This window comes from Haematobia irritans, chromosome 3 (genome assembly GCF_050003625.1).
Source record: "Haematobia irritans isolate KBUSLIRL chromosome 3, ASM5000362v1, whole genome shotgun sequence".
Taxonomy (NCBI): domain Eukaryota; kingdom Metazoa; phylum Arthropoda; class Insecta; order Diptera; family Muscidae; genus Haematobia; species Haematobia irritans.
Genome location: NC_134399.1, coordinates 19,230,287 through 19,244,693, shown reverse-complemented (window position 1 = coordinate 19,244,693; position 14,407 = coordinate 19,230,287). Strand labels below are relative to the sequence as shown.

General features: G+C 27.8%; 1 protein-coding gene across 1 annotated transcript in view; it reads right to left on the bottom strand.

Annotated features, from left to right (window-relative positions):
- The window catches only part of sev (receptor protein-tyrosine kinase sevenless), a 94,723-nt gene extending 80,569 nt beyond the window's left edge, over positions 1-14,154 (bottom strand). The window contains exon 1 of the mRNA XM_075299466.1: positions 13,369-14,154. Coding sequence (XP_075155581.1) covers positions 13,369-14,049 — 681 coding nt within the window. The 5' untranslated portion in view covers positions 14,050-14,154. The remainder of the gene's footprint in view (positions 1-13,368) is intronic.
- Between the last annotated feature and the right edge of the window lie 253 nt (positions 14,155-14,407).

Here is a 14,407-nt window from a genome sequence, read left to right as displayed (position 1 = left end):
TAGTATATGGTCTCGAACAACCATGCAAAAATTGGTCCACATCGGCTCATAATTATATATAGCCCCCATATAAACCGATCACCAGATTTGACCTCCGGAACCTCTTGGAAGACCAAAATTCATCTGATTCAGTTGAAATTTGGTACGTGGTGTTAATATATGGCCTCAAACTCCCATGCAAAAATTGGTCGATATCGGTCCATAATTATATATAGGCCCCATATAAACCGATCCCCAGATTTGACCTCCAGAGCCCCTTGGAAGAGCAAAATACTTCCCATTCGGTTGAAATTTGGTACGTGATGTTAGTATATGGTATCCAACAACCATGCAGGAATAAGAAGTTTTAAGATACCACAACCCAAGTAATTCGATTGTGGATGACAGTCTTTCGTAGAAGTTTCTACGCAATCCATGGTGGTGGGTACATAAGATTCGGCCTGGCCGAACTTGCGGCCGTATACACTTGTTAGAAAATTTTCTATAGCAATAAAATTTTTAGAAAATTTTCTATAGAAATAAAATTTTAACAAAACCTTCTACAGAAATAAAATTTTTACAAAATTTTCTATAAAAATAAAATTCTTTGCATTTGCAAGAGGACATCCTGAACACCTGCATGCTGTAAAATATTTAGGGGGGACATAAAATCCAGTCCACAGTCCGTTTGGGCTAATGTTCAGTTTTGTGTTTATGCCCTTAGAGAAGTTTGAGAGGACACAGAAGAACTTTGTTTACCCAGGAATTTCACCTAGAGATAGTTGCATACTTTCAGGCAGTTCATGTGTTCATCATAACAGAAATTGACTAGAATAGAAAATGACTCACACATTTCAGTAATCTTAACGAAATTATTAAACATTGTATAAACGCTTATATTTCAACAGGAATTAATTTAAAAAGTGGCATAGCATTACAAACAGGAACAATGGGGCTATACTACCCATAAGGGTAACCTAAACCAGAATAACTACTACTGGGCAACTAATGAAAGAGAGTAGAACTCAGAGGAGTCCTGAGAATAAGAAAAGAACCGGTTGATAATGTATCTAGGGCGGGGTTTAAGGAGGACAGGAGATCTTGGATCACTTCAATATCGGGATAGATAGGGTGACTCAATATTATTATTGCTCATGGGAACCCTATTGATCATTTTATCCTGCTCTATTTTCTATATCGCTTCACATTGCCTATATATAACTTGTCTGATTATATGATAGACCACTTTGGAATTAATCGGATTAGCACATTTATCTATTTTTAAATTTGTTCTATTTAATATATTCTATTCGTGATGTCTCTTCTAGAATTACGTATTCATTGTTTACCGACTATGTTAAGCATTGTAATTCAATTGAAGATTTCATGCAATGCAAGACAAACAATCAAAATGAACTAAATGACTTTATTTACATTAGAGCGAGACATACAAAAGTAGTTTGTCGTAGTAGCATAGGCGAACAAGGGCTTTTGAATGCAACCGGCTTCTCGAAAAGATTTCAATTTTATGACGATGACGATGGTGATGATGCTGGGGATATTTTCGAGAACATGTCAGGGAAGATTCTTTGCGAGAACAGATTTCAAATAGAAATGTCGTGAAGTTTTTTGTATTTTTGTGCTTTATATTTTTCCCCCTATTCTTTGAAATTGAATAGTGAAGGTTAACTAAAATTGCATTTGTTTGCTAAAAGCAAATAACATGGATTGATACACATGGAAAAATGATTCAAGTCTTAAATGTCATATACGTAAAAGAGAGAACGAAAATTTAGTCACCAATTCGAACCCTAGGATGTCTATTTTTCTCTCAATGTATGAGAAAATAAAACTCTTGTGTTTCTTAACGCATTTTTTTCGAAATGTTTTCGGTTTTTTCTTTGTTACTCAAAGCTTATATTTCTTCACCATTCATGAAAACGTGGAGGCGGGTCCTTGAATAATATTTGCTTTGTTTTTATCGTAGTGTACGTACATTTGGTGCTAGTTGGTCATATCATATTCCATAATGGCATTTACTCTATAGAAATTTTAATTGTTTACATTTTCTGGTCACTTGGCAATCATTTGACTGGATGGTCATAATTGCTTTAATTGCCAGTGTTAGATGAGTGCAAACATCGTGGACATATTAAAGCTTTTGTATATAGTTGCCTGGCGAATTAGGAATTATGTGAAAAAGGACATTTTCAGGAGGAGTTTAAAAATGTTAAGGACAAATTTCTTTAAATTTTTATCAAAAGAAATTTTTTATGAAAAGAAACTTTCTAATCTACGCTAAGACATTTTTTCCATCATTGCATCGCTACGTATGTCTTTAAAGTAAGAAAAAATTTCCTTTATGTAAAAAAAAAACATTAATATAATATAAATTAACTGACATATTCAATCTTTGGATTAAAGTTAAAAAATTTAAACCGACACTGAAAAATATTGTCCTAATATGAAAGATTATGCAACCTAAAATTTAGGGCAAAATTTTCTTAAAAACAAAGAATTTACATGGGTTGCGGGCGATGGCAAGGCATCTTAAAACTTCTTAACATCATCTTCTAAATTGTCGATTAAATACTTATATATTCAGTTCTCGACCGCTATATATATATATATATATATATATATATATATATATATATATATATATATATATATATATATATATATATATATATATATATATAATATATATATATATATATATATATATATATATATATATATATATATATATATATATATATATATATATATATATATATATATATATATATATAACATAGGGAAGAAATAATTACGAACCGATATGAACTTTTGTACTGTAATTATAGAGCCAAATTTGAAATATGGGGGGGTGAACACGAGTCTACCAAAAATGGCAGATTTTTTAGTGTTAGGTAGATTGGTAGAATTCTTAATGTTTCGGAAGATTTTGCAAAATATTCCTCTCCAACCATGAAATGCTTCATAAATTTTCTATAGATAACATTTTGACAAAATTTTCTATAGAAATAAAATTTTGACAAAATTTTCTATAGAAATAAAATTTTGACAAATTTTCTATAGAAATAAAATTTTTACAAAATTTTCTATACAAATAAAATATTGACAAAATGTTGTATAGCAATAAAATTTTGACAAAATTTTCTATAGAAATAAAATTTTGACAAAATTTCTATAGAAATAAAACTTTGACAAAATTTTCAATAGAAATAAAATTTTGACAAAATTTTCTATAGAAATAAACTCTTGACAAAATTTTCTATAGAAATAAAATTTTGACAAAATTTTCTATAGAAATAAAATTTTGACAAAATTTTCTATAGAAATAAAATTTTGACAAAATTTTGTATAGCAATAAAATTTTGACAAAATTTTGTATAGCAATAAAATTCCGACAAAATTTTCTATAGGAATAAAATCTTGACAAAATTTTGTATAGTAATAAAATTTTACAAAATTTTCTATAGTAATAACATTTTGACAAAATTTTCTATAGAAATAAAATTTTGACAAATTTTCAATAGAAATAAAATTTTGACAAAATTTTCCATAGAAATAAAATTTTGACAAAATTTTGTATAGCAATAAAATTTTGACAAAATTTTCTATAGAAATAAAATTTTGACAAAATTTTCTATAGAAATAAAATTTTCACAAAATTTTCTACAGAAATAAAATTTTGACAAAATTTTCTATAGAAATAAAATTTTCACAAAATTTTCTATAAAAATAAAATTTTGACAAATTTTCTATAGAAATAAAATTTTGACAAAATTGTCTATAGAAATAAAATTTTCACAAAAATTTCTATAGAAATAAAATTTTCACAAATTATCTACAGAAATAAAATTTTGACAAAATTTTCTATAGAAATAAAATTTTCACAAAATTTTCTATAGAAATAAAATTTTGACAAATTTTCTATAGAAAAAAAAATTGACAAAATTTTCTATAGAAATGAAATCTTGACAAAAATTGGTATAGCAATAAAATTTTGACAAAATTTTCTATAGAAATAAAATTTTGACAAAATTTTCTATAGAAACAAAATCTTAACAAAATTTTGTATAGTAATAAAATTTTGACAAAATTTTTCATAGAAATAAAATTTTGACAAAAATTTCTATACCAATAAAATTTTGACAAAATTCCTATAGAAATAAAATTTTGACAAAATTTTTTATAGAAATAAAATGTTGACAAAATTTTCTATAGAAACAAAATCTTAACAAAATTTTGTATAGTAATAAAATTTTGACAAAATTTTTCATAGAAATAAAATTTTGACAAAAATTTCTATACCAATAAAATTTTTACAAAATTCCTATAGAAATAAAATTTTGACAAAATTTTCTATAGAAATAAAATTTTGACAAAATTTTCAATAGAAATAAAATTTTGACAAAATTTTCTATGGAAATAAAATTTTGACATAATTTTCTATAGAAATAAAATTTTGACAAAATTTTCTATAGAAATAAAATTTTGACAAAATTTTGTATAGCAATAAAATTTTGACAAAATTTTGTATAGCAATAAAATTTTGACAAAATTTTCTATAGAAATAAAATTTTGTCAAAACTTTCTATAGAAACAAAATTTTGACAAAATTTTCTATAGAAATAAAATTTTGACAAAATTTTCTATAGCAATAAAATTTTGACAAAATTTTCTATAGAAATAAAATTTTAACAAAATTTTCTATAGCAATACAATTTTGACAAAATTTTTTATAGAAATAAAATTTTGACAAAATTTTCTATAGAAATAAACTCTTGACAAAATTTTCTATAGAAATAAAATTTTGACAAAATTTTCTATAGAAATAAAATTTTGGTAGATTATTTTGGGGATCGGCTATATATAACTATAGACCGATATGGACTAATTTTGGCCTGGTTGTTAGCGGCCATATATTAGCGCAATGTACCAAATTTCACCACGTACAAAATTTCAACCGGGATGAATTTTGCTCCTCGGTCCATAATTATATATGGGGCTATATATAATTATGGACCGATATGAACCAATTTTTGCATGGCTGTTAAAGACCATATACTAACACCATGTACCAAATTTCAACCGGATCGGATGAATTTTGCTCCTCTAAGAGGCTCCGGAGGTCAAATCTGGGGATCGGTTTATATGGAGGCCATATATATATATGGACCGATATGGACCAAATTTTGCATGGTTGTTAAAGACCATATACCAACACCATAAGGGCTATATATAATATATAAGGTCTATACATAATTATGGACCGATATGGGCCAATTTTTGCATGGTTGTTAAAGACCATATACCAACACCATGTACCAAATTTCAGCCGTATCTGATGAAATTTGCTTCTCTTTGAGGCTCCGCTAGCCAAATCTGTGGATCGGTTTATATGGGGGCTATATAAAATTATGGACCGATATGAACCAACTTTTGCATGGTTTTGTGAGACCATATACTAACACCATGTACCAAATTTCAACCGGATCGGATGTATGTTGCTCCTCCAAGAGGCTCCACAAGTCAAATTTGAGCGTGGGTTTATATGGGGGCTATACGTAAAAATGATCCGATATGGCCCATTTGTAATACCATCCGACCTACATTAATAAGAACTACTTGTGCCAAGTTTCAAATCGATAGCTTGTTTCGTTCGGAAGTTAGCGTGATTTCAACAGACGGACGGACGGACATGCTCAGATCGACTCAGACTTTCACCACGACCCAGAATATATATACTTTATCGGATCTTAGAGTAATATTTCGATGTGTTACAAAAGGAATGACAAAGTTAGCGGTCTTATACTAACACCACGTTGCAAATTTCAACCGGATCGGATGAATTTTGCTCCTCCAAGAGGCTCCGGAGATCAAATCTGGGGAACGGTTTATATGGGGGCTATATATAATTATGGACCGATGTGGCCCAATTTTTGCGTGGTTGTTAGAGACTATATACTAACACCATGTACCAATTTTCAGCCGGATCGGATGAAATTTGCTTATCTTAGAGCGATCGCAATCCAAATTTGGGGGTCCGCTTATATGGGGGCTATACGTAAAAGTGCACCGACATGGACCAATTTTGTCCATGTTAGAGACCCTATACTAACACCATATACCATATTTCAGCCGGATCGGATGAAATTTGCTTCTCTTAGAGCAATCGCAAGTCAAATTTGGGGGTCCGTTTATATGGGGGCTATACGTAAAAGTGGCCCATTTGTAATACCATCCGACCTACATCAATAACAATTACTTGTGCCAAGTTTCAAGTCGATAGCTTGTTTCGTTCGGAAGTTAGCGTGATTTCAACAGACGGACGGACGGACATGCTCAGATCGACTCAGAATTTCACCACGCCCCGGAATATACATACTTTATGGGGTATTAGTGCAATATTTCGATATGTTACAAACGGAATATCAAAGTTATTATATCCCCCTTTCTATGGTGTAGGGTATAATAAATTAACTGATACTTTCAATCTTTGGATTATAGCTAAAACGATATAAACCGACACTGCAAAAAATATTGTCCTAATATGAAAGATTGTACAGCCTAAAATTTAGGGCAAAATTTTCTTAAAAACAAAGAAGTTTTAATTAAAAAAAAAATATAATCATTAAAAAAAATAAAATTAATATAAATTTAATTTTTAAAATTGTTAAGGACAAATTTCGGCTAAACTCTAGTTTAGCTATACCTCTGAGATTTTTTTCAAAACTTCTTAGATGGTAGTACTCTATGAGTAGATTATAACGATAACTTTTTTTCCTGGCAGTCGTAACCGGATAACCGGTTATTCCGTTCTAAAGTGTAAGTTAAATGTGTGTGTGTTTTTTTTTTGTTTTGTTTTTTTTTTTTTAATACAACCACTACGCTGCGAATTAAACTAAGTTTTTATTTACAAATAAACAATTTGTGTTTAGTAGAAGGTAGAGAATAGAGATATGTTTCCACTTCACACATTTTTAACCAACACTGTTCTTATTATTTAACTTCCAATTTGTTGTTTTTTGAATTTTTGCTCAAAATTAGATTTTTTTGACTGCAGATTTCTGAGAAATACAAAAAGCATACAAAAGAATACGAAAATCATATTTTTAGAAATAGCGCTATGATGTATTAAATACAATAAACTTGATTTCATAGAACTCGATGGGAATTTTGAGACGTAAGAATTTTTTTCTGGTTGTATCTTAAAAGATACAGTGCGCATTTAAGGGTTAAAAAAAATTGAAAACCCGAAAAGTCGACTTTTCAAATTTTCAAATAAACTTTTATAAATTTTGAAAAATTCACAACGTTGCAAAGTCAACTATTTTATGAAAATGAACAGATAACACTCATCACAGAATTTAACCTTGAAAATGAATGAGTATCAAATTTCATGATTATAGCTCCGTTATTGAAGACTACAAGAGATAGCCAGATGGATGTTAAAATATACATGGATTTCCAAATATCGAAGCGATATTGGGATATGTTACTCTATCATGTGATGACGAATTTAAAACATTGGTAAGAATCCAAAATAATCGTACTATTAATCAGCTTTTTAGTATGCGACTCATTGAGTTAGTGTCAACTTGTTTTATCCCCACTATATACTGTTTCTGCTCCACCCTAATATTTTAATTTATTACTTCATATTTTAGAAAATGTCTTTTCCAACCAATAAAAATACATCCAAAATTTTTTTTATTTCCCCTTATGGTGCGCATAGTGGGAGAATTGCAACCAAAAAGAAACAATTTTGTATTTAAGACGTGCTGTCTGATCAATTTCAATTAAAAACGTCACGCATGGTTTGATGAGTTTCATCGTAGAACGACGTTCATATCATACAAACATCTTAATATCGAAAAAAAAGAACAGCAACAATAATAACAAAAATTAAGAATTTTGTTTTTTCATACACCCTCTTATGAGGAACATCTTTAATGTGCTTGATAAACTTTTGCTTATGATAAACAAAAATTTGTATTACAAAATTTATTTTGGTGGTTTTAAAGTATTTTCTGGTTTTTGCATAAACAAATGCAGCCCGCTAGTATCTTAGCTGATATCAAAGGGGAAATGTTTATTTCTTACAAAATTTTTGACGATTTGTTTATCTCTACATCTAAGCTCAGTTTCTGGAACTTCACTTGGTGTCAAAAAAATAGCTTTAAACACGTTTCTAGCTATATAAGTATTATACATCAATTTCATACTTTCTTAATTACGAAATTGACCTTACGAAATGTCACACATTAATTACTTTGGTAGGTAGAATAACTGAGAAAATTTTTAATAAATTTTCCCAATATTTTTAACTGATGAAAGTGTAGCAAGTATATATGGCTGAAAGTTCGGCAAGACCAAATCTTTATTCCTATAGAAAATTTTGTCAAAATTCTATTTCTATAGAAAATTTTGTCAAAATGTTAATTCTATAGAAAATTTTGTCAAAATTATATTTCTATAGAAAATTTTGTCAAAATTTTATTTCTATAGAAAAATTTGTCAAAATTTTATTTATGTAGAAAAATTTGTCAAAATTTTATTACTATCGAAAATTTTGTCAATATTTTATTTCTATAGAAAAGTCCTATAGACATTTTTGTTAAAATTCTATTTCTATAGAAAATTTTGTCAACATTTAATTTCTATAGAAATTTTTTATTATTTTGTCAAAATTTTATTTCTATAGAAAATTTTGTCAAAATTTTATTTCTACAGAAAATTTTGTCAATATTTTATTTCTATAGAAAAGTCCTATAGAAAATTTTGTCAAAATTTTATTTCTATAGAAAGTTTTGTCAAAATTTTATTTCCATATAATATTTTGTCACAATTTTATTTATATAGTACATTTTGTCAAAATTTTTTTCTATAAAAAATGTTGTCAAAATTTTATTTCTATAGAAAATTTTGTCAAAATTTTATTTCTACAGAAAATTTTTGTCAAAATTTTATTTTTATAGAAAAATTTGTCAAAATTTTATTTCTCTTGAATTTTGTCAGCATTTTATTGCTATAGCAAATTTTGTCAAAATTTTAATGCTATAGAGAATTTTGTCAAAATTTTATTTCCATAAAAAAATTTTTTCACAATTTTATTTATATAGTAAATTTTGTCAAAATTTTATTTCTACAGAAAATTTTTGTGAAAATTTTATTTCTATAGAAAAATTTGTCAAAATTTTATTTCTACAGAAAATGTTTGTCAAAATTTTATTTCTATAGAAAATTTTGTCAAAATTTTACTTCTATAGAGAATTTTGTCAAAATTTTATTTCCATAGAAAATTTTGTCACAATTTTATTTATATAGAAAATTTTGTCAAAATTTTATTTCTTTAGAAAAATTTCGTCAAAATGTTATTTGTATAGAAAATTTTGTCACACTTTTATTTCTATAGAAAATTTTTGTTCAAATTTTATCTCAATGGAAAATTTTGTCAAAATATTATTTATATAGAAAATTTTTTCAAAATTTTATTTTTATAGAAAAATTTGTCAAAATTTTAGTTGTATAGAAAATTTTGTCAATATTTTAATTCTATAGAATTTCTTGACCAAATGTTATTTATATAGAAAATTTTGTCAAAATTCTATTTTTATAGAAAATTTTGTCAAAATTTTATTTCTATAAAAAATTTAGTAAAAATTTTATTACTATAGAAAATTTTGTCAATATTTTATTTCTAAAGAAAATCTTGTCAAAATTTTATTTCTATAGAAAATTTTGTCAAAATTTTATTTCTATAGAAAATTTTGTCAATATTTTATTTCTATAGAAAAGTTCTATAGAAAATTTTGTCAAAATTTTATTTCTATAGAAAATTTAGTCACAATTTTATTTCTATAGAAAATTTTGTCAAAATTCTATTTCTATAGAAAATGTTGTCAACATTTTTATTTATATAGAAATATCTGTTAAAATTTTATTTCTATAGAAAATGTTGTCATAATTTTATTTCTATAGAAAATTTTGTCAAAATTCTATTTCCATAGAAAATTTTGTCACACTTTTATTTATATAGAAAATATTCTCAAAATTTCATTTCTATGGAAAATTTTGTCAAATTTTGTTTTTATAGAAAATTATGTCAACGTTTTATTTCTATAGAAAATTATATCAAAATCTTATTTTTATAGAAATTTTTGTCAAAATTTCATTTCTATAAAAAATTTTGTCAAAACTTTATTTCTATAGCAAATTATGTTCAAAATTTTATTTCTTTACAAAAAATTTCGTCAAAATGTTATTTGTATAGAAAATTTTGTCACACTTTTATTTCTATAGAAAATTTTTGTCCAAATTTTATTTCAATGGAAAATTTTGTCAAAATATTATTTATATAGAAAATTTTGTCAAAATTTTATTTTTATAGAAAAATTTGACAAAATTTTATTTGTATAGAAAATTTTGTCAATATTTTAATTCTATAGAATTTCTTGACAAAATGTTGTTTATATAGAAATATTTGTCAAAATTCTATTTTTATAGAAAATTTTGTCAAAATTTTATTTCTATAAAAAATTTAGTAAAAATTTTATAACTATAGAAAATTTTGTCAAAATTTTATTTCTATAGAAAATTTTGTCAATATTTTATTTCTAAAGAAAATCTTGTCAAAATTTTATTTCTATTTTGTCAAAATTGTATTTCTATAGAAAATGTTGGCAAATTTTTTATTTATATAGAAAATTTTGTCAAAACTTTCCTCCTATAAAAAATTTTGTCAAAACTTTATTTCTATAAAAAATTTTGTCACAATTTTATTTCTATAGAAAGTTTTGTCAAAATTTTATTTCTAAAGAAAATTTTGTCAAAACTTTATTTCTATATTTTCTATAGTACAAAAACGAGGTCATTCTTCTGAATATTAAATTGCAAAGAATAATTTTCAACTGCGTGTTTATAAGATTATTGTTCGGTTAGTGAAAATCTAAATTGGATAATTTTCTAAAATTCTATTCTAAAAAAAAACTCTGATACAAATGCGTTCAATTGTTACTTCCTATTTATGTAAAAAATGTGCCACTTTTTATACCCTAAACCACATAGTGGTCAGGGTATAATAAGTTTGATCGGCCAAAAAATGTGCCTACCAGAAATATTGATTTTAGACCCCATAAAATATATACCGATCGACTCAGAATCACCTCCTGAGTCGATCTAGCGCTTGGTGTCCGTCCGTCTGTCCATGTATTTGTTGTTCACAGGAATCCGGTCGCAATTATTAACCGATTTTGATGAAATTTGGTACAGGGAGTTTTTTGGGCACAAGGACGAACGCTATTGAATTTGGAAGAAATCGGATCAAATTTAGATATAGCTCCCATATATATATGTATTGCCCGATTTCGACAAATGGGGTCACGTTGCGCTTTTTTTCAAACGGATCGTCACCAAATTTGGCAAAAGCTAATCTTTTCCATCGCCCTTCAAGTCTGCAAAATTTCATCCAAATCGGTTCAGATTTAGATATAGCTCTCATATATATGTATCGCCCGATTTTTCTAAATTTGGCCATAAAACCCTTATTTATCAACCGATCTTACTCAAATGTAGTCTTCTATAGCACTAACTATATGTGCAAAAAATCATCGAAATCGCTTCAGATTTAGATATAGCTCCCATATATATGTATAGCCCGATTTTCCCAAATTTGGCCATAGAACCCTTATTTATTAACCGATCTTACTAAAAGTTAGCTAGATCCAGTCCTCTATAGTACTTACTATATGTGCAAAATTTCATCGAAATCGGTTCAGATGTAGATATAGCTCCCATATATGTATCACCCGATTTTGCAAAATTCGCCCCTAATAACCTTATGTTTGACCATACAGGCCTCATTTCTTAACTGATCTTACTCAAATCTTGCACAAGGTAACCTCTTGTGGTATTAATCAAACCCGCAAAATATTATGCAAATTGGTTCAGATTTAGATATAGCTGCCATATATATGCATAGCTCGATTTTTCCAAACTTGGCCATAGTACTCTTATTTATTAACCAATGTTACTCAAATTTCAATTTTTGATGTACTAGCCGATCGTACTTAAACGTACTTGTAGCTCTTACATAAGAATATTGCTCGATTTTTACAAATTTGTAGTTATTACCCATACTAATAATTTAACGATTTTCTCTTTTTTAATAATGGGCTCAATATTAGTGGCATACTAACTCCGTAGGCGCAATATCAACACAGCCAGTATTGCTAGAAGTAGGGGAAATTCCCTATATGTAGGGGTTTTCTAATATTTAGCGTCTTGAAGGAGGGACGTAGGGCCACAATGTACGGACATTTTCACTCAACACAATTTGTAATAATTTTTGGTGGCTCTAGAGGAGGAAATTAGAGCCGGCAAAGCTTGATCTTTAACAATGTGTGGTAATTTTTATTCCTGTAGAAAATTTTGTCAACATTTTATTTCTATAGAAAATTTTGTCAAAATTGTATTTCTATAGAAATTTTTTTCAAAATATTATTTCTATAAAAATTTTCTCAAAATTTTATTTCTGTGGAATTTTGTCTCAAAATTTTATTTCTATAGAAAAATTTCTCACAAAAATTTGTTTATAGAAACTTTTTCCAAAATTTTATTTTTATAAAGATTTAACAAAAAAGATTACTAATTTGGGTAGAATTCTACCAACTGTGGCAACCGTGGTCGTAATACAAATTTATATTCTAAGTTATATACGTTGCATATTCATGTTTTAAGATAATAAAGTACTTAGAACCATTTTTGTTTTGTAAAATTTTTTAAATTTAACGAAAAATATAGTAGGGAAAATTGTTTGGGAATGTATAGGAATGTAGGGAACTTTTTTGTCCTTGTAGGGTAAACCGAACATTTTCCCTGGCAACATTGACTATGAGCTATAGTCCTTAATTTTCCTAAATATGTAACTGCGGTTTATCTCCCAGACCTATATGTTACCCCACAAATGCTTATGATTACTAATTCTGTAATGGTGGTTTAGGGTATGATATAGTAGGCCCCGGCCGACTTTCTACTTTACTTACTTGTTTAAAATGAGTGTGCCACCTTTTACGGCGAGTGGCACCTTTTGTACCATTTCATAGAAATTGCAAATGGTCATTCTGATGGCTGGCACTCCTTTATAATAGTTCTTAGTCTATGGTTAATCCAGAAAAAATGAGATTTCCCTTAAACTTGTCATGAACATATTCCATTTCTTTAGATTTTCAACTTGGAATAGTATTTGTAAAATACCCCCTCTTAGATATCATTAATGGTTGCTCATCCAACAAAATATTCAAATAGTCATTAACTTACAGACCATGCTTACCATGGCCTGGTATCCGATGAGGTAATTACTGACAACCTACTTACCTCCTCGATGCATGTTTGCAAACATGATTGTGTTACATTGCCCAGCAATGAGACCGTTGTCGTATCATACTCTTGGGACGAAGCATCATTGAAGAGTGTTGCATTTGTTAAATGGGTAATTAATTGATTAATGTCCATGTCCAGGTCATTATCACCAGCAGCAACAGCAGTAGCAGTATCATAATTTTGAGCAGCATCAATGGCAATGGAAGACCCTTCTTGGGTAGCTACAGCTTGGTTATTAGCATCACTAGTGTTGTCATCACTGGCAGAGGAATTTTTAATTTCTAAAGCATCGGTATTTTCATTTACTCTAACATCTTGCTTAGATGAATTTGTAGCTACTTGCAGAGATGATGAGGGTGAGAGATATAGGCCTGACGCTGTCAACATTGACAGCGAATCTCCTTCGCCAGCTACTGTAGCATTTGAAGCCAAGGTTTGTTGATGTTTATGTTCTACGGAATCTTGTTGTTGTGTTGTTGTTGTTGCCGTAGCAAGAGTACAACATTGAGGCAAAATTAATAAATTAATTAAAATGAATATTGTGAAAGCTTTCAGCCTAGTTCCTCCATTACGATGTGGCTTTTCGGTCTTCGATGACGTTGTTGTTCGTAATTGTGACATTGATGACGTTGATTTTATGGTTGATTTAAAATTTGACATTTTATAAAGTGACATTTTGACATTTGTCAAACTTTAACAATTATGTGATTTAATGGTGTTAGATTATTGATTTTTCCCAGAATTTCATTTAATTCGTTTTAATATTCTGTTTTTTTTTTGTAATTTTATGAAACACTTAAATTTAATAAAATTTTATTTTTCCTTATACACGTAACATTTTCTGTTAAAGACAATAGATTTTAAAGACTCATTAAAATACACTCTCAGGAACAAATATGCTCTCAAAAAGATTTTACTAGAATCGAAAGATTTTGATTTTCCTTTATGGATTTTGGCATTAATTCCAAGCCAAAGTTTCTGCTTGTTTAAAATGAATACACATAAATATCTTTAAATCAACACTGAGCAAAAT